The 21503-nt window shown below is 41.1% G+C and overlaps 1 protein-coding gene across 3 annotated transcripts in view; it reads right to left on the minus strand.

Annotated features, from left to right (window-relative positions):
• Eed (embryonic ectoderm development) overlaps positions 1-20565 on the minus strand; it is a 25420-nt gene extending 4855 nt beyond the window's left edge. Inside the window, exons 1-9 of one of the 3 annotated variants that reach the window (XM_042279152.2) lie at positions 19749-20565; positions 16130-16282; positions 13523-13615; positions 12358-12423; positions 10953-11078; positions 9550-9631; positions 7695-7786; positions 4542-4675; positions 2251-2356 (exon numbers count right to left, since the gene is read on the minus strand). In XM_042279152.2, the coding sequence (XP_042135086.1) occupies positions 2251-2356; positions 4542-4675; positions 7695-7786; positions 9550-9631; positions 10953-11078; positions 12358-12423; positions 13523-13615; positions 16130-16282; positions 19749-19862 (966 nt within the window). In that variant the 5' untranslated portion in view covers positions 19863-20565. The remainder of the gene's footprint in view (positions 1-2250; positions 2357-4541; positions 4676-7694; positions 7787-9549; positions 9632-10952; positions 11079-12357; positions 12424-13522; positions 13616-16129; positions 16283-19748) is intronic. The other 2 variants (XM_042279154.2, XM_076546871.1) reach the window with 2 other exon arrangements.
• Positions 20566-21503: the final 938 nt, after the last annotated feature.

Genomic DNA, 21503 nt, shown 5'->3' on the forward strand with positions numbered 1-21503 from the left:
AGCATGTTCAAGGCTGGCTTGGGTTCATGGTGAGACACCCTGTCTCAATAAACAAGGAGAAGAATTAGAAGAGGAGGAGATAAAAAGAAATGAAGAGGAGAAGAAAGCCCCAAACAAAAACAAGACAGAAGGAGGAGGAAGAAGAAACCAGCCCCAAACAAAATGAAGCAAAAGGTTCAAATAACCTACAGGAAGTACAGGGGAGAACTCAAGAAACAGATAGGATAAAGACCAGGAAATACTGTTTTAATGTTCAGTTCTTTGGGCTAACAAACAATATAAAGTGGCGGAAAGAATTTAAAGAGATAAGGTCCAAATAAATAAAGGGTTGGGGATGCAGCTTGGTGTTAAATTAACTGTGTGTGATGAAGCTTAGGTGAGGTGGTACACACCTTTAATCCCAGCACTTGGGAGGCAGAAGCAGGGAGAGTTTGAGGCCAGCCTGGTCTACATAGTAAGTTCCAGGTTAGCCGGCTTCACTAGATTCTACATCAAAAATCAATCAATCAATCAATTAATTAATTAACTAATTAATTAATTGGGATGGTACAGTTGATACCATGCAATATGATTTAGCAATGGAAAATAAGAACTACTTTACAAGCAACAACTTGGATGGATCTCCAATGAATCCTATTGAGTAAACAATTATAGCATTCTTGAAATGACAAAATTCATTTGACAAAAGGATAAGGAACTAAACACACAGCATTCACAGCATACAGATGTTCCTTTTTCTAGGTTTTCAAGAGCACAACAGTGTAACATATAACTACTGATTTATAACTCCAGTTCCAGGTGATCCAAATGCCCTCTTCAGGCCTGAGGGAACCAGACACACACAAGGTACACAGACATACATGCAGTCAAAATACTCATACACATAAAATAAACAATATATGTAATAATAATAGTAACTATTGAGACAAAGTGGAGAATGGTCATACTGAACCTCTCTCAACTACCTTCAAAAGTTCCTGTAGCCTATTCCAAGATCAAGAGTTTAAGGATGGGAACATGAAACCATGAATCTAAACCCAAAAAGGAGTGAAAAAAAAAAATTCACACTAGGTTCTGCCTAAGGAAAAGTGAAAGGCCCTGACATTCACTTCAAGAAGCCATGCAGGAATCTCTTCAACTCCGACAAGCCTGCACGAATCACCCCTTTAGATGATCAACTGGAAAAAAAACAAAACTAAACAAGACACAGTCACCTGCTGTGAATATCACTCTGTATGCTATGAATGTGTTGCTCTAATTAGTTAATAAATAAAGTGCTAATTGGCCAGTAGCCAGGCAGGAAGTATAGACGGACAAAGAGAGAGGAGAATGCTGGGAACAAGAAGGCTTAGTCAGGCCAGCCAGAAACAGAGAAAGCAAGATGTAAAAGTACCAGTAAGCCACAAGCCACGTGGCAACTTACAGATTACTAAAAACGGTTTAAGATATAAGAACTAGATAGTAAGAAGCCTGACACAGCCATACAGTTTATAAGTAATGTTAAGTCTCTGTGCATTTACTAGGATCTGAGTGGCTGCAGGAGCTGGGTGGACACAGGGAAACTTTCAGTTACAGTCACCCCTCAATTCCCTGGAAGGACTGGCTCCAAACACCAAAGTCTACAGGCTCAAGTACATGAAATGGTGTCATATGTATACACACTCCCACATAATTTCAATCATGACTGTATTTATGAAACCCAATACAGTGCAATTTGTATATTTTAGTTGTACTGTGTTAGTGAATGACAAGAAAAGCTTTGTACATGTTCAGCACAGATGCAATTCTTTTGTTCCAATACTTTTGATCAATCATAGATTAATTTAAAATATGTGGAATCCATGGATACAAAGGGCTGTATATCTATATCTATGAATAAGATTAAGCAGGGCGAGCAAACTGCAGCCTGTAAGCCAATGACCTCTAGCCCGGTTCTTACAATGACTGAGATAAACACAAAACATTCCTATTGGCTTTGATTATTATTTTCACATCACTGACCCAGAGAGTCAGTCACACCTTCCAAACTCACTTCTCTTCTTACTAGAGCATAAACTACAATCTAGTGAACTTCTTTTTCCTTAAGTAAGTCTGCAAATTTACCAAAATATAAGACTGTAAACAGTTTCTACCTGCTACTGATTTTAATAAATTTTGTAATTAGCTGTTTCTTGCAAAGCATACTCTCTCTCAGACAGACAGACAGACAGACACACAATGCAAGTACAGTTTAACTCAAGTTTTCCATACCTTGGAAAGTATCAAATCGCCTAACCATCGTACACAATCAACATAATTCCTATGTATGTCTCTGGTAGAAAAGTCAGGAAAGTGGATTTTCTGGGAAATAAATGGCCTGAAGGAAGAATGGAAATGTAAAAGTTAAAAAAAACGAAGTGTGGTAGGTTCACATTGTTTTTTCAGTTTGGGATTTATACACTGTGTAGTGCTCAGGAGCAAACCTAGGGCTTCACGCCAATCAGGCAAGCACTCCGCCTACTGAGCTTCATTTTCCAGTTCAATATTTAAAACTCCACAATATATGACTATTAATTTCTCTATGTTCCTAGATAAAAATATATCAGTTAACCTGTTTTTTTGGAGATAAAGTATCCATTTTTCTTTTCTTTCATTATCAGCTGATACAATGTTTCACTTTTCTTTTTAAATTTAGGATTTTAAATTTGGGACAAAAGGGATGGTAAAAGCACTTGCTACACAAGCCTGGCCTGAGTTCAATGTATGAAACCCACATAAAAGGGAAAGATGACAAGTGGCCTCGACAGTTGTCCTCTGACCTCCAGTTTTGCTAAAATATATTTGTGAAAAAACAATGAACAAGATATTCTGGAAGTGGTGACTTAAAAGCACACCTAACATTTCTAATCTAGTAAGTGCTTCCATGGTGTTTGTCTGCTTTTCTTTCTTTCATTTTTTGGGGGCCAGAAATCAAAGAGCATCATCCTTGCTGGACAAGTGTTCATCCAGAGCCATACCCCACCTCTGTGATTCACTTTTTGTTTGCTCTTCCAGACAGAGTTTCTCTTTCTCTTACTGGAACTCAGAGATCCGCCTGCCTCTGCCTCCTGGGTGCTGGGATTAAAGGCCTGAGCCACCACTGCCTAGCTGTGATTCACTTTTTACTAATTATATAACTGTGATTGTGGATCAATTAATTGCCCAAGGCAATCATGTCCTCCTTCCCCTCATTTGTAAAAACAGCAGATTAGGCTCATCATCTCACACTCCTTTCAAAGTCTAGGGTCTCCTGTTATGAAACAAGGTCATTCACAGAGCCTGAAGTTAGTGGGTTCCTAGGCTGCATGGCTGACAGGCTCCGTTCCCCAGCCGAGATCACAGGAGTCAGAGCCGAGCCATGCTTTTACAGCAGATGCTCTTACCGTCCCACCAAGCCACTATGACAGGAATTCTTGACTGTTACAGCTTCAGCTGCTTTTTAGCCAAATGTATATTATCTTACTAGTAAAGCCTTTCAAAAATACCAAGGACACTCTGTGAAATATAGTTTATACTTATTCCAGAGATCTAACAATCATTTCAAAACATAAATTTAACATTGCACCTGACACTGAAAGGTAGAAACCCTAAAAATTGTACTAATTCTTAAAAGCCAATGAGGTATGGTAAGTACACTCCAATGCTTACTAAAGCTTGCAAAATTAATCACCTATTAATAATCAGACTTAAAAACTCTTTGCTAAAATAAAAATACAAAGTCAACAATTTAAATATATGGTGCTCAAAGTGAAATAATAGATGTAAATGTGTTTATAAGTGAAGTAATACTGACAACCCATAAATACTAAAAAGGCAGTTACACCAAGACCTGAAGCACTTCAAAAGAGGAACAACTGTAACATCTCAAAAAATAGAAATCTCCACCCCATGGTATGATGGAACAATACTCCACAATTTGAATTTTCTCTATTTAATGAAGGAAGCATTGTTTACAGAAAAATATCAGTATCTATCTATCTATCAATCAATCTATAAATCAGCTGAGTCTCACTATGTATGTAGTCCTAACTGGCCTAAAACTTGCTCTGTAGGCCAGGCTGGCTTACTATATTCCAGATGACATAAACGCCCTCCCCTTGGCTCTGCCTCCTCAGTGCTGGGACTAAAAGTGTTCACTGCTATGCCCAGCAGGGAAGTATTATATTATCATGAACTATAGCTAGAAAACCAATTTGAAACCTTAGTTTACTATATTGAATTAGAACTTATTATGTCTTTTCCCTTCTCTAGCCCACAATAGGTTCAGGTGATTTAAAACTTTTATAATTTATTGAGTCAAGAACATGCATACATAAATCAAAATAAGTGAAATGTGTCATTAAATGAGACAAAAACAACTCAAATAAGACTGAAAAAATGTTCAATAAGGGATTCCTTTGGAAAACGATACCTGCAGGTTGTAGGATATTAAAGAAGGGCTAAGGCAGCATTGGGGATTATTTCTCAAAACCTGAGGGAAAGGGAAACACAGCTACTCAACAGTAAAGCATCGGAGCCGTCACCTGTTGGTTTTATTTGGGTTATAATCATAAGATTCCTTAATCGCATTCATCATTCTCTTTGAGTTGATTCTCCAGAGTTTAAGAGAGTGATCCATACCACAGGACATTATTTTTTCACCCAAAAGATCATAATCCTAGGAATAAAACACAACAGTGAAAATAAGTAAATTACAGTCTCAAATGCTCTTTCTCAGTTTTCACCTGGTGCACAATACAGTGAGCACTGTATTTCAAACTACAATGCTACATTCTGGGCTTCACCTCAACACATCCTAAGTCACACTAGTATTTTCCATTTAAAGTTTTAATTACTTCTTCACCACTACTAGAGTGCAAAATGGAAGGCAAAAATTAAGTTACTTGAATTTACACTCATCTATTCAACTACATTTAAATATCTCCCTTGATTTTAAAAGTAAATCAAATGCTGAAAATAATCATTCTGACACAAAAAAAAGCTGAACAGGTATACTACTTTTCTTGTCTAATTGCAATTAAGAAACTAAAGGAAAGCCAGGCAGTGGTGGCACATATCTTTAGATTAATTTATTTTTATGTTTACTGGAGTTCTGCATATGTTTGCACACTGCATGTGTGTAGTACCTATGGAGGAGAGAAGAGAGTATCAGATCTCCTGGAACCAGAGGTACAGAGGGTCCAGTTCCTCTATGTCAGACTTTTTAATAAAGGACAGTTCATTTGACTTGACTCCCACATAAAGCCTGATATACAATGACACTACAACTTCTAGAAAAATCCAAGTTGACAAGGTGTCATTAGGTAGTCGGGAATCCTCAAAGGTAGATAAGCCTGATTAAAGCAGTATTTTGGCACCTCTATACATGCTTCAAAGTGATTTGTTGTCTTTTTTTTTTAAGATTTATGTATTTATTTATTATGTAGTCAGTGTCCTGTCTGCATGTATGCCTACACACCAGAAGAGGGCACCAGATCTCATTATAGATGGTTGTGAGCCACCATGTGGTTGCTAGAAATTGAACACATGACTTCTAGAAGAGCAACGAAGTACTCTTCACCACTGAGCCATCTCTCCAACCCAAAATGATTCATCATTAAGTAGTTAAATTAGGAAAAAAAAAAAAAATTGAAGAGAAGGCTTAAAAAAAAATCAAGTGAGTTAATATGTAAAAGCTACAATGTTAAAAACTTGAACACTTACTGAAGTTGACAGTCACTGATTAGTGTATCAGCAGAAAGATAGTACATGCTTGTCTTTAAACAATCAGGACAGCCCGGCGGCGGCGGTGGCGCACGCCTTTAATCCCAGCACTCGGGAGGCAGAGCCAGGCGGATCTCTGTGAGTTCAAGGCCAGCCTGGACTACCAAGTGAGTTCCAGGAAAGGCACAAAGCTACACAGTAGAAACCCTGTCTCGAAAAACCAAAAAAAAAAAACCAAAAAAAAACAAAAAAAAAAAACAAAAAACAATCAGGACAGTGAGATGTCTGCTGCCAAAGAGACCTGTTACCAAGCCTAAAGATCAGAGTTTGGTCCCTAGAACCACATGGCAGAAACAGAGAAGAGACTCCTCGCTACACGGGAAAGTTGTTGTGGCTTTGTACTGGCTAGTCTTATGTCAACTTGACACACAAACTAGTTATCTGAAAGGAAGGAAACCTTAATTGAGAAAAATGCCTCCATAAAAATCAGGCTGTAAGCAGGGTGGTGGTGACGCACATCTTTAATTCCATCACTTGGGAGGCAGAGCCAGGTGGATTTCTGTGAATTCGAGGCCAGCCTGGTCTACAGGAGTAAGATCCAGTACAGGAACCAAAACTACACATAGAAAGCCTGTCTTGAAAAAAACCAAAACCAAAACCAAACAAAAAAATCAGGCTGTAAGGCATTTTCTTTATTAGTTAGTGGTGGGGTGGTTGCGGGTGGGTAAGGCAACCCATTGTGAGTGGTTCCATCCCCAGGCTGCTGGTCCTGGGTTCTATAAGAAAGCAGGCCCAGCAAGCCATGGAAAGTAGGCAGCATCCCTCCATGGCCTACATCAGCTCCTGCCTTCAGGATCCTGCTCTGCCTGAGTCCTGTCCTGACTTCCTTCAGTGATGAACAGTGATATGGAAGGGTAAGCCAAATAAACCCTTTCCTTGCCAACTTGCTTTTTGGCCATGATGTTTTCAATGCAGCAACAGAAACCCTAACTAAGACACACCTACTCATGTATACACACACACACACACACACACACACACACACACACACACACACACACACTAAAGAAACATTTAAGCTGGGCAGTGGTGGCACATGCCTTTAATCCCAGCACTTGGAAGGCAGAGGCAGGCGGATCTCAGTGAATTGAGGCTAGCCTGGTCTATAAAGTGAGTTCCAGGACAGCTAGGACCGTTATACAGAGAAACCCTGTCTCAAAAAACAAACAAACAAACAAACAGGCCAGGCCTGGGTGGCACAGCCTTTACTCTCACTCAGGAAGCAGAGGCAGGCTACCTATGAGTCAGATACCAATCTGGTCTACACAGAAAGTTCAGGGCCAGCCGATGTTATAGTAAAACCTTGCTTACAAAACACAAAGCAACAATTTTTTTTTAAAAAAACGACAACTATTGGTCTTGCATGCTACCCAGGAAAGAGGCACTCTAAAATGCAAGTGTAAGCACACCACAAGAAAGACTTCCTAAAAGTGAATCACTTATTTCAACTCCAAACAAAATATTTCTTATGGATAGTTAAACTTTTGTTTTTTAGTAACACAGACAACAAGGTAAAATTAACTTGGTGATTTTAGATTAAATGGAAAAAAGTTGGGTCTGGTGGAACATGTCTGTAATCCCAGCACTCAGGAGGCTGAGACAGAAGGATAGAGACTTCAACATCAGCCTAAGTTACATGGTAAACCCTATCTCTGAAACCACACCAACCACCCCACAAAAAGGAATGATCATGGTACCACAAAATCTGAGCCATTTTTATAAAACCGAACTCACAATGGCTCAACTTGCTCTACCCTGTTATGTGCAGTGTCCAAGTCTTTATGTCAAACAGATGAGACAACTGCCTGGCAGGCTGCATGAAGCAGACACAACCACGCATCCATAAAGGGAAAGGCTCAGTGGAGATAGTCACACTATATAAACCCAAAGTCATGACCCCAAGTTCAACTTACAGCACTCAGAACTTCATCTCTGTGTCCTTCCACACCGCCAAATATTGCCACAAGCGTGTCCGTTTGGATATTCCATAATCGTAAAGCATGATCTATTATAAACACAGAAAGTAAAGATCAACTTTTATCACTCATCTACTGCAAACTTTTAGTACTGCATTAATATGTAAAAGTTACAAAAACTTAGATTATGCACAATAAAGACTATCATCCATGATATAACAACTTAAAATATGCCACATGTGGAATTAACTAGAGAAATGGTGAGGTTAAGTAAGTTCCAAGCCACACGGGGCTACACAGTGACACTGCCTCAAAAACAAACAAAATGAAAATTACAGCAGACACGAGGATGTTGCTCAGGGCATACCTAACACACCCAAGGCCAGGGGTTCAAGCACCAGCCTGAAATAAAAAGGCAAAAAAATCAAAAAAATTCCTCCTCCCCTTAAACCTATACTCAGCACTTGGGGGTAGAGGGGATGTGAAGCCATAGAACTGCCCTGAGTTCAAGGCCAATCTGGGGTGGGGTTGGGGGGAGGGATAGATAGATAGATAGATAGATAGATAGATAGATAGATAGATAGATAGATAGATTGATTGATCCTGTCTCAAACAGTGGTGGTGGTACAAGCCTTTAATCCCGGCACTCCGGGAAACAGAGGCAGGAAGATCTCTTAAGTTCAAGAACAGCCTGGTCTACAGAGTTAGTTCCAGAACAGCCAGGGCAACACAGAGAAACCCTGTCTCAAAAAAAAAAAAAAAAAAAAAAACCAAAAATAAACAAACAGTGGAGAGAGAAGAGATGGCTTAGCAATTAAGTGCAGCTGCTACTCTACCAGGGGATCCTAGTTCAGTCCCCAGAAGCCACAGCAGCTCACAATGATCTCCAACTCCAGCTCCAGGGGATCCAATGTCTCCCACTTCTGCACTCATATGCACAAACCCACATGCAAACATACACATCTACACATTTATAACGGCAATGCAGGCACAAGGAGCAATGCAATGCTTTTCTTTAAGCCAGGAAGTACTTCCAAGAGTTCACGCCAGAGACCTTAGCCATTCAAGAAATTATAACCAGATGCAGTGGCTTATACCTGTAACCTCTGACTGAGAAGGCTGGGATTCAAAGTTCTCTGTGGCTTTGTATCACTCTGAGATATAGACTAAGAAACTGTCTCAACCAAAAAACAAGGCAGGAAGAGTTTGAAGAAATTTTATAGGGATTCAAAAATAAAATATTTTTAAAATAAAAAAATAAAGCATGGCTCTTCACTGCAGTGCTTCCTTTATTATTATTATTATTTTATTTATTTATTTATTGTGTGTGTGTGTGTAGGTCAGAGGGCAACTCTGTGATGTAGTTCCCCTTCCACCTTCACAAGGTTCCAAGGATGGTCAGGCCACCTCATCAGCCCTTTTCATTTAACATGCAGCATTTCTTACAGCATTATTGAGGCTGGGTGGCGGCAGCTGCACACCTTTAATCTCAGCTCTCAGTTGGAAGAGGCAGGTGTAGCTCAGAGTTCAAGGCCAGCCTGGTCTACAGAGTGAGCTCCAGGACAGCCAGGGCTGCACAAAAAATCCTGTCTTGAAAAACAAATATATGTCATATTTGATATATCACTCAATACCGATAGAGCAATATAATTGTTCATGTGAGGATAAGGTTCTAGAACTATCACAATACAGGAAGTGAGGTTTGTTCTCTAAGTCTTGGTTTATGAGATGCTAATACAGGCTATTTTTTTCTACTAAAACCTTTTTTTAAAATTTTACTTTCCCTTGTCTCTTTAAAACAATTATTCCAAAACAGTCTGAACTAAGGAAACATTTGTTTCTGTAACCTTACCTTTACTTACTGACAGGAGAAGATTTGGGTCTCGTGGGTGGAATTTCAGTTCATTGATAGCATTTCCATGGCCAACATAGTGCTATAACAAATTCAAAATATTGTTTCATATCTCAAAAGCCAATAAATTCTTTCATAAACCTTAAGAGAAACAAAAGGCTGGAGATACAGTTCAGTGGTAGACCATAAGCCTAGAATACTCAAGGCTAAATCAATGTCCAGCAAAGCTGCCCTCTGCCTCCCAAGCAAAGTTTCACTTCAAGTTCTTCTCAACCTTGGCTACATAATAAAATCGCCCAACAAATTTAAAGGTAGGAAAATGGGACCAGTTAGTCACTACTCAGCTAACAGCACTGTTTAAGATATCCACCAGAATGCCAATGAGCCTCAGGTTAAGAACAGCAACATCTAAAGCCTGCCTTCTTATCAGCTTCTTTGGCTTTACCTTCCTGTCTCTTACATGGTGCCCTGGAACCCACACTTTTCATTTGGATTCCTTGGAAAAAGCTGTTACTCTTCAGTTAAAGAAGATGCTCAAAACAATCATAAGAAAACCCACAGAATCAATTAACCTGGGCTCATAGGAGCTCAGAAACTGAACAACCAGGAGCCTGCACTGAACTGACCTAGGCACTTGGCATTATGTGTAACAGTTGTGTAGCTTGGTTTTCTTGTGCGACTCCTAACAGTGGGAACAGGGGCTGTCTCCTGTGCTGGCTTTTGGGACCCTATTCCTCACACTGGGTTGCTTTGCCCAGCCTTAATACAAGGGGAGGTGCTTAGTCTGACTGCAACCTGATATGCCGTGTTTTGTTGATCCCCATGGGAGGCCTGCCCTTTTCTGAAAAGAAACGGAGGAGAAAGCGATTGGGGGCGTGGGTGTGGTGATGAGGAGACAGGACTGAGGAGAGGAAGGAGAGGAAGCTTCAGCTGGGATGTAAAATAATTAATTAAAAAAAGAAAAGACGTTCAAAGCAAAGGAAGGAAAGAAATTAAAACAAAAATGGTGGGTATTGACACTTTCCTATGTATTCCTTAACTTACATTCAAGTATTCCTTAACTTACATTCAAAGGAGTACTCTTCTAAGAAAACAATGGGACTAGCAGGATGACTTAGCATGTAAAGGTGCTGGCTGGCATGCCTGAAAGCCGAGCTGGATCCTCAGGACCCACACGGCGGAAGAAGGGATCTGATACCTGATACATACACACACTCGTATGCACCTGCTCCACACACCCAAAGAGAGTAAGTGCAGTAAAAAAGGAAACGATAAGCAAGGCACAACCCAAATTAGCTATTTTAGTTATTGACTACATGAGTTTTAAAGTTATTCCATGAAGTTGTATTGTAACGTATGAGTATTCAAAAACAGCAAATCTACAATTTGACCAGAAGACGCACCTTTATACACTGCATTGTTATGGGATTAATTATCCTTATGATGCCTCTAGATCCAGCAACAGCAAGCAGAGGGTGGCTGGTGTTGCTATCATAGGTCCATGCACAAGTATAAAAGTTTTCATCTGCCTAAGAAATGCTACAGTTAAGAAATATAATTTATTCTGAAAAATAAACATGTTAATGCAACAATAAATGGAACCTTCCAAACAACTGCTAAGGTTTTGGATACTTAAGTGCTCATTTTTTCTTTTTACAAAATTTGCATACTGCTAGCCAGGCGTCCCACGACTCAAGAGGCTGGAGGATTTTCTCAAAGCCTAGCTAGGGTTACTCAGCAAGGCCCCATTCTCAAAAGTAAATAATAAATACAGTGGTAGCACTTTTAGGTCTAAAATCCATACCAAATGAGCTCCCTCCTTGTACTTCACTCTACTATGCTTCTCTTTGGCTGCCTGTAGAACTAACTACTGTTGGAGTACTGTCAAAACAGCTAGAAAGAGCAGCTCAACACAGGCATGACTGTTCTTCAATAAAACTTTATTTACAAAGCTGGGAAGGGGGGGCTGGAGAGATGGCTCAGAGGTTAAGAGCATTGGCTGTTCTTCCAGAGGTCCCAAGTTTAATTCACAGCACCCACATGGTGGCTCACAACCATCTGTAATGAAATCTGGTGCCCTCTTCTAGTGTGCAGGCGTACATGCAAGCAGAATACTGTGTACATAATAAATAAAATAAAAAAAAAGTCTAAAAAAAAAGGCTAGGAAGTAAGCCTGCAGGCTTGGCTTTACTGACCCTCTGTCCTGACAATTCTATGAACCTATAAATGGTTCCTTTTCCACCTTCCTAATGGCAACTGTTCACTCATCTCCATGTCATATACAGATTCAATGCCGCCTTGCTTCACTTGCTGTATTTTTTCAAATGATCTAGAAGAAACATCTTATCACTCAGGTTTTTAAAACTCCTTTTTAAAAAAAACCTTTGGGCTTTTAAATTAAGATCTTCCTTTTCTTCATAACTCACTCTCCAATAATTTCCTAAATTACACACACTTATTTTTTCCATCTCAGCTTTGTTGATCAAACATTTAGAATGACTGCCAGCTAAGTATTGAAACTATCCTGAAATTGTCAAACTCTAGGCTTGGCTGGTCCCTGCTAACAGCTTGTAGCATGGATTTCTAATGCTCCCAACTCCATTCCTCTTCACCCACCATCACATCCACCTCATGACAAATTCAAGATCAGGTAAACGAGATACAATCCCCTTAGCTAACAAGGACAACACTCCTAGCTAAAGAAAGATGGGACAGTAATTTTAAGGAATTTGTTTTTAAAAGTTTTAGTGTACTTATCAAAATAAACATCTTAAACAAGAGATGCAAAAAACAGTAAGAGAAGGATACATCAGCATCTACATAGGACTGCAATAACCGGATTTCCCCTTGTGAATGGCATTCATATAAGGTGACCTAAAGAAACAAAAATATGCATGTCACCTCAGATAAACAGTCTCTGGCTCTTAAAACATTCTAGGCCCAATTACAACTTAAAAACATTACAGAAACTGCTGTAAGCAGCTCTGTAAGCTTGCCTAAGCCACTATAAATCCTCACACCTTTTATGTAATACTAGACTACATTGAATAGCCTGGTAATAGTAGTTTCTATTTCCAAACATTTAAACATACATTTCACCCATATAATCACAACTTTTTCAAAGTGAGTAAAGTTAAAAACCTTAAAATAATTATGGCTTATCCTCCTTTCATTAAATTTGTAACAAAACATCTTTAGTATCATGAAACAATAATTAAAGAACACCACATAACATACACATGTACTGAAACACCATCTGATACCCCATAAATATACAGTTTTTAATGACTTTACATATAATTAACTTTCAAAATTATTATTTGAATCCACTAGATTTATGTTTTCGTTATAGAACAATTAATCACACTTTAAAAAAAAAAAAATGACAGGCTTCTGGGAATGGAGAGATGCTTAGTGACAAGAGTATTTGTTCTTCCAGAAGGCTCTGTTCTCAGCACCCACATGGCTGCTAACATTCCTCTGTAACTCTAATTCCCGAGGATCTAATGCCCTCTTCTGGCCTCCCGAAACACTGCATGACGTGGTGCACAGATACCCTCGCAGGCAGCCTACTAACACATATAAAATCAGACTTTAAAAATAAAAGTACAGCCGGGTGGTGGTGGCACACACCTTTAATCCCAGCACTCAGGAGGCAGAGGCAGGCGGATCTCTGTGAGTTAGAGGCCAGCCTGGTCTACAAATCGAGTTCCAGGACGGCCAGGACTGTTACACAGAGAAACTCTGTCTCGAAAAACCAAAAATAAAATAAAAGTACAGGTTTCTTTCATGTTTGAATGATAAATAACAGTCAATTCTTTCAGCTATTAAAAATATTTAAAGGAAACTATAAGGCCTGCTTCGTAACAAGTGTATATAAAAATGTACTTTCTAGTCATAATAAAATCATTCCACTTCAACACTTTAACTGTAACAGATGTAATAAAGCTGCCAAGCTGCCCCCAACACTCACTCTGTTGCTTCCCACGGTTGCGAACACCAGAGGATCCCCTTCCTTGCTGTGCCAGTTAAACTGAACTCCAAACAAGGGTTGGTTATGATCTTCCTAGAAAATCATGAAAGAAGAAAATTTTAACAGTTTTGAAAACATTAGCAAACTTACCTACTTCCCCTTTTCTTCCCCAGATTCAGCCCACTCCCGCCCTTAGATACTGTGGTGCTTTGAATAAGAATGAGCCCATAGGGCTGTCTATTTGAATGCCTAGGGAGCTGCATTATTTGAAAGGATTAGGAGGCAGGGCTTGGCTGGAGGCGGTGTGACACAGGAGGGGGTAGGCCATGAGGTTTCACAAGCTCAGGCCATGCCCAGGGTCCTCCACCCCTCCCAGTGGATCCAGATGTAGAATTCTAGCTGCCTTTCCAGCACCATGTCTGCCTGAGTGCCACCATGCGGCCAGCCATGACAATGGACTAAACCTCTGAAACTGTACGCAAGTCCCAATTAAATGTTTTTTTTTTTTTTTTTTGCAAGGTGTCATGGTCATGACGTCTCTTGACAGCAATACAACACAAAGACATACAGCATACATATGCTACTTCTGACATTAAAATTAAGACACAATACAAGCATCCACATCTTAAAAATCTATGAATGTTTTCTAACAAAGATTCACATCACATGTTAGAAAACAGATACGTATCCTGGAAACACTGGTATCTGCCTGTTTTCTTAAACCCAATTGTCTTTCTGTATCAGAATAAATTGAGAACTTTTCTATGTAACCCTGGTTATCCTGGAATTCACTTTATACATCACCACCACCACCAACCGGCACAGCTCAGTCTTCAGTATGTCGTGATGATGGGTGTGAGCACTGTGTCCAGTTTAATGACTTAAATATGGAATATTTAGGGGGAAACAAGGAGTTAAATTATTGTGTTCTCAGTAGCATTTTCATTAATTTATAAAAAAAAGACCACTGGTGGTAAGGACTTGCTATTTACTTTAAATGTTTTCTATGTCCATTTCCTGTTTTCTAAATTTTGTGGGCTTTTTGGGGGGCGGGCTAGAAAGACAGATGGCTCAGCAGTTAAGAGCACGGTCTGCTTTTCCAGAGGACCTGGATTCAATTTCCAGCACCCACACTGTAGAGTGCCCTGGGGCCTTGTACTCAGAGCAGCACTAAGAAAACCAGGAATGTTAATCACACAGGGGTGTCTCCTCACTAGAGGAGATAAAATCAAATACTGAGTTCCATCCAGAAAGCTGAGAGTTGAGGTTGCTGACGACCTAGTGACCTTCCTGGTGACCTTTTTGCTATCTGTGGAGGCAGACCTCACCCAAATTCCCCAGAATGATTATTCCAGATTCTTCCCTCCCTAGACAATTAACTAACTATCTTAGGGGAAATGTCACGTGTGCTTTATGGCCAGCTGACCTCTGTTATCAGTCAAGAGACCACACTAGAGCCTAGGCCTTTTAGCTATAGGACTCACCCTCACAGTCACACGTACTTTGTGAAAGAGTTTCTATGTAGTCACACCTTAAGCTTTATTTCGCACCTGGAAGTTGACTGACTATGGGAATTATTGTTGCCTGGAGACTCTTTTCCAAATTCTATTGTGTTTAAACACACCTACAAGAAACTTCCTGGTCTAGAGTCCCCAAAGTCTGATCTAGGTTGGTGAAGTCAATCTGTTTTTTGGGTTTTTTGTTTTGTTTTTGTTTTTTTTTTTAAACGATTTATTTATTTATTATGTATACAGGCGAGGGAGCCAGATCTCATTACAGATGGTTGTGAAACACCATGTGGGTGCTGGAAATTGATCTCAGGACCTCTGGGAGGAAGAGCAGTCGGTGCTCTTAACCTCTGAGCCATCTCTCCAGCCTGGTGAAGTCAATCTGCACTGCATTTCTATTCTCATCCCTTCTCATGGATTGCTTCCCCTATATGACACCTGCATGACACACGACAGATCACAACTGTCTGTAACTCCAGCTCCAGAGGAACTGACTCTCTCACAGACAGCTACAATCAAGCAAAACACCAATGCACATAAAATATAAATAAATGAGTAAGAATACACTGATTTTTGTGTGTCTAGAGGCCTGCTTGTCACACATATGGCAGTCAGAGAACGACCTCAGAAGTCAGCCCTCTCAGTCCACCATCCGGGTTCCAAGGATTAAACTCAGGTTCTCAGGCTTGGCAGCAAACACCCTTACCCACTGAGTCATCTGGCTGGCCCCGAACCCAAAAGCTTTTAAAATGTCACAGTTTTCCTATATGACAATTACAAGCCAAAGTTGAAAATGTTGTTAAAACTATAAAAGTTAAGGCGTGCTGAAGTTTACTAGGGTCCAGTTAACAGATCACTCAGCTCTTTTTAATATTGGACCAACAGATAAAGCAATACCAGCCTGCAAGTCAGTATCATACATTTAAAGCAAAGCACAACAATAAATAAAGCTGAAATGACTAAAGGTATGATGGATTATGATATTCAGCTTAACCAAACGAACCTTTAAAACACTGTAATTTTAGAATACTTGAAACCTAAGGGTATCCTCCTATCTGTCCCTGAGAGAAGTCCGCAGCCTAGTGCTTCCTGTACATACCTTGAGGCTGTTCACACATTTGAAAGAATATTTGCATTTCTTCGATTTCCATTTTCCCTTTCCCCAGCTCTTCCTCCCGGGTGCATTTGGTGTGTTTGTAGGTGTGTCAGGGCGTTCTGTGTTTGTGCCACTCTCGATACTGACAGCATCATCCTGTGAACAGTAAAATCAGGAATAACTTCGTTATTTAAAGGCAACTGACTGCACCACTAGAAAGATAACGACTAACTTAAAAGTGTGTAAAAAATGGGGCATGTACTCCTGGCTGCGGCTGGGGATTTTAGGAAGTAGAATCCAGTTATGCATTAGAACACTTGTGGATATTTTACACTGCAGTCAAAATAAAAACAAAGTACTAAGAAGATAATGAAAGAGTAATTTTGCCTTTAAATAAGACACTGGCCTATGCCAGTGACACTAATACAATTCACCGTTCACTCTTACACAGCTCTGCGGAAAAGCCACTATTAGACAAGAAAATGTTGAGTAAAACTAACTGTTCTCTTGCTGGTAAAGAGTTGCTAGGATTCAATACTTCATTAACACAGAAAATAACCGAATAAATTCAGCAAATCTGATCGACCTACGTACACATCTTCGTAACTTACTTACTTGACTGCTGCTCAAGAGGAAGCCTGAGTGTAGACACGTGGCCATTTGGAGCAGGAATGTTAATGCTTACTATTTTAGATGTAGTTTTGAAAACACAAAATCTGTCATGCAAATTCTACTTATTTATAACACAAATGACAGAATTTTAGAAGTGCTGCAGAGTCTATACTATGTGTAAATGCAATGGACCTCGTGGTTTGAATACTACTATGTACACATCTGAACTCTGTACACTATAATCTGTGCAGACACAGATACGGCTTCAGGAAATACTGGAAATTCTTCTAACTCATCTTCAGTTCAGAACCCATACTTAAGTCTCCTCTGGAATACAAAGATTTCCATCTATCACCCTGGGGCGGTGGTCCCTGAATCATTCCAGAGGAACCCTTCTGTCAGAGTGTGTCGAGTAGCTGTTGGACTGAAGTCTATAAAGTCTGCACTGCCTTCGAAAGTCACTAAGTTACTGATGACTACAGCTGGCTTTATATTACAAAAGGTTAAATATAAACTGTCAATATAAATATAATATAATATAAATATAAGTGTCAAAGGGTATTTAAAAAAAATCACTAATTCATTTAAAAACATTAATTCTTAATGTTTTTCAAAGTTTACCCTGGTCCAAAATGAAATGCCTTTTAAGTAGATACACTATTCTAGAATAAATTATCTAACACCAGAGAAAAGAAATGAAGCTGGGCATAGTGTCTCATACCTATTATCCCAGTACTTGGAATGCTGAGGCAGGAGGATAGCCATGAGTTCGAGGTTAGCCTGTGAGACTCAAACAAGCAAAAACACCCAAGGAATGAAGTACTCCCACAAAGTAGGTGCTTAATAAATATTTGAATTGCAATTTAATGTAAATCTACAACTAGTTTCTATGGGAATTTAAAATGTTAAAAGTTTAAATTGAGTTCCTAAATCAAAACCAATTTTAGCTAGGTATCTATCTATTTGCCCAGCAATTGGGAGGTAAAGGCAGGAGGATCCCAGCCAGCATGGACACAACAAGATCCTGATTTTTAAAAAAATCTTTAAAAAAATAAAAATCACTTTTTATCTGTTTCTCCTCACCTGCCAATTGTTCTTATATGCAAAAAGTTCTGATTTTGAATTTTCAGGTTAAGAATTCCATCTTCTATTACAATTGCTGCAGATCTTAAAAATCAGCCTATCACTTCTACCAATGGTTCCGGAAAATCCTGCTATTTACTGGGCTAAGAAATACTTACATAGCCAGAGGGTAGTGGCGCTCACCTTTAGTCCCAGCACTCGGGAGGCAGAGCCAGGTGGATCTTAGTTAGTTCGAGGCCAGCCTGGACTACAGAGCAACATCCAGGACAGGTACCAAAAGTACACAGAGAGACCCTGTCTCGAAAAAAACAAACAAACAAACAAAAACCAAAAAACTTACATTACTCCATCTAAATGGGGCGCCATTTATGGTGGCCCAGGCCTTTGATCCCAGCACTCAGTGGGCAGGGGCAAACGGATCTCTATGAGTTCAAAGCCAATCTGGATACAGTGGGCTTCCAGCCCAAGCAAGGGTTCAAGGTGAGACTCCGTTTCAAAAAACTAAAAATTTAATTTAAAAAATAAAATACAACACCAAGAAGTACCCCTTTGGATGAGGACAGAACCTGGGGCCTCCTATACGTCTGGCATGTGCTTTACAAATGAGTAAATGTAAAGCACATAAATGTGCTTTATGCCTCCAGCCCTTTAAAAAAATTAAATATATTTAAAGGTTTATATTTTATCTTCTTTGTAATCTTATATACTTTTATATACGTATCTATATATCTTTAGTATTCTGGGCACGAACAAATTCTAGGTACTGATAGGGTTAAGGTAAGAAGGTAACAGGTTTGAGGTTACATAGGGAGACTCTGACTCCAAAAAAACATTTCTGAGAGGACCCCAAAGGGTTCAGTAATGTGTCAAAGGAACACATACCAAAAATTCAATCCTTTCCTATCAATCATTCGGTTATGGATAATTTTAGAAAGTATCAAAAAACGTTACTTCCCTTAGGAATCTGCAAAAAGAAAACCAGCTTTTACTTAATCCCCCCCCCCCACCCGACACGACAATTTCCTCCTTTTAAACACAAATTTGACATTTTCATTCAATTCTGGGTAATTAAGCATACGAAAAGGCCAAAGCCGTAACTCTACACTACGCAATCATAATATAAGTAACTAATTATTAGAACACGTGCACAGTACTTTTTTACAACACTTGTATAGTACTTTTTACGGGGCAGCATTTCTCTAAGCACTGTGACTTCACTTACTCTTCATACTCGCTCAAACACATCGGTCTTGACCACGATTGCCTGAAATCTTCCAATCTCTTTACATTAAGTAAAAACTTTCTAACTGTCCCCTCCCTTGCCTTAATCAAAGGTGGTTCCCCACCCCACCCCCCACGATCTTCTCGATTCTGCTCCTCGCACAGTAAAGTCGACACGAAGGCACACCCCACTTTCACGGAAAAGAGCATACATAACCCGTTACGCAAACCCAAGCCAAAGAGCTACACTTTCCATCCTGATTCCGTGGAGCTCCGCGGGTGACACAGTCCCTCAGCTCCCTTTGGAGGACCTAACGACAGCCCCCTTCCACCAACTTTTCTTGAGAAACAAAATCTCTTACCCGGAGCATGCCTTTTAAACTTAGCGCAATCTCAGATTCGCAGTCACCGTCAAGCCCCGCAAAGGCACAAACACTCCTTCTCCCACGCAAGGATGATCGGAGCAGACCTCGCACACCTTTGGGACCCTTAATCCGCCCCTTCGCCAACTTTCTGCTTGCTACCAGCCGCAGCCCCAGCTCGAATCCCTCAGACAAGTTGGATGTCCCCGCATGCCCGCGTTTTCCTGAGCGCGGGGTGACACCTTTCCCTCCCCCCACGGCCGCCCGCCCGCCCCGCGCGCACAGTTTCCAAAGAACCTGAAACTTCCACTCCACGGTCCCGGGACAGCCAGGGCTGCACTCACATTCTCGTCTCCCGAGAGGTCCGGGTTGCTGTTCTCGTCGCTGCTCAACTTCTGCTTCTTGGCCGCAGGCATGTCTGTTCCCGCCGGCGCTGTCGACACTTCCCTCTCGGACATATTCCTCCGCCTCCCTCCAGGTTCCTGCCGCCTCGGGCGGGGCCTCCGCCACACCGCCGTCAAGCAAGCCCGGCCGGAGCCTGCCGCAAAGCTGCCGGCACCGCCACCTCCGCCGCTCCCCCCACTGTCGCAAATCGCGCCCAGCCGCCGAGGCGGGCGTGCGTGCGACCCCGCCACACTGCTGAAAAAGGGGCGCGCGCGCGCGCGCCCTCCCGCACGGCTTCCTGGCTGCTCCCCGTGCCCTGCTCCCGACGGGCGCTTTTCCCGCCGTCCCCTCGGCACTTTGCACTGAGGCGTCGGGGCCGCGGGCTCAGAGGGCAGGGTTTCCCACGTCCCCCTTCCCCACCGGCGCCTAGCGAAGAGGCGGAACTCAAAGGGCTGCTCCCTCACCCCCTTCCTGGCAAAGACGTTTGGTCCGCAATTGGCTCAATCCTTCGATCTCCGACCCGCTGCAAACGAGCGAAAGTCTGTGGCCTGGATCACACCACCACTGTCCCGGAGGGAGGGGGCAGACACGAGAAGTGGCTTCTTGTCTGGGGTGTCTGTGCCAGAGGTCCTGTGCAGAGTTTGGAGGACGACGTGGTAATATCGGTCACGGGACTCCTCACACCCTGAGCGTTTTCTCTTTTTGAAGGTAGAACATCAAAACCCATAAGTAGTTTCCTGCTGCCACCCCCATCTGGCAGATGGAAGGGGCCCGCCCGGAGGTGCGCATGCGCTGAGGCGTATTCTCGCGCTGGGTTGGGGGAACCGGCCTCCTTCTGGCCCCTCCTCTTCACGGTTCTTGTTTGCTGAACCAGGTAGTCCTCCACCGGTCCCCAAAGCCCTGGGGAGGATCTCAAAACGGTACCAGATCGGTGCCTCCAGACACGCCTACATTTTGGGGCAGATATTTTATCGAGTGAATATTTATTACAACGATTATATTCAACCGGTTGGTGCCACTGTTGGCTGAAGGAAAGCTATATTTTAAATTATATATTTAGATTTAAGTAAAAATACCTGGCGATGCATGATGTATGCCAGTAATCCCAGCATTGTAGAGGCAACAACAGTAGTATCACCTGATCGTTTCAATCTCTAGGTCATTCTGGTCTATGGAGCAAGTTCCAAGCCAACCGAGGGCTATTTATTAGAAAAATCTGTCCGAAAAAAAAAAAAATCTTAAAATTACATGGTTCGGCCAGGTGTGGTGGCTCATCCTTTGATCCCGGTACTAGGGTGACAGAGGCAGGTGGATTGCAGAGTTGAGTCCAGCTTGGTCTACACAAGGAGTTGTAACCAGAGCTGCCGTAATAGATCCTGTCTCCAAAAATAAATAAATAAAAATAAGAAATAAAATTACATGATTCTAAATTACCATGATTTATAGTCAAAATGTTGTTTGCAGCTGTTGAAAACTGAGGTCCTAGGAAACTGATAAGGCCTATGAATCAGTGTGAGCCACCGTATGTTTGTGAGACTTAGGCAAAAGGCAATTTTTTTATATAGGAAAAGGTAAAATTGTTGGTTGACTGAAGTATTTGCCTGTATCACATAAAACCTTTTTCTTTAGTTTTTCATTTTCATATTTTTTATGTGTATGAGTGTTTCGCGCTCATGTATGTCTGCACCACATGTGTGCCTGATGCAGGTGGAGGT

The sequence above is a fragment of the Peromyscus maniculatus genome, chromosome 1 (genome assembly GCF_049852395.1).
Source record: "Peromyscus maniculatus bairdii isolate BWxNUB_F1_BW_parent chromosome 1, HU_Pman_BW_mat_3.1, whole genome shotgun sequence".
Classification (NCBI taxonomy): Eukaryota; Metazoa; Chordata; class Mammalia; order Rodentia; family Cricetidae; genus Peromyscus; species Peromyscus maniculatus.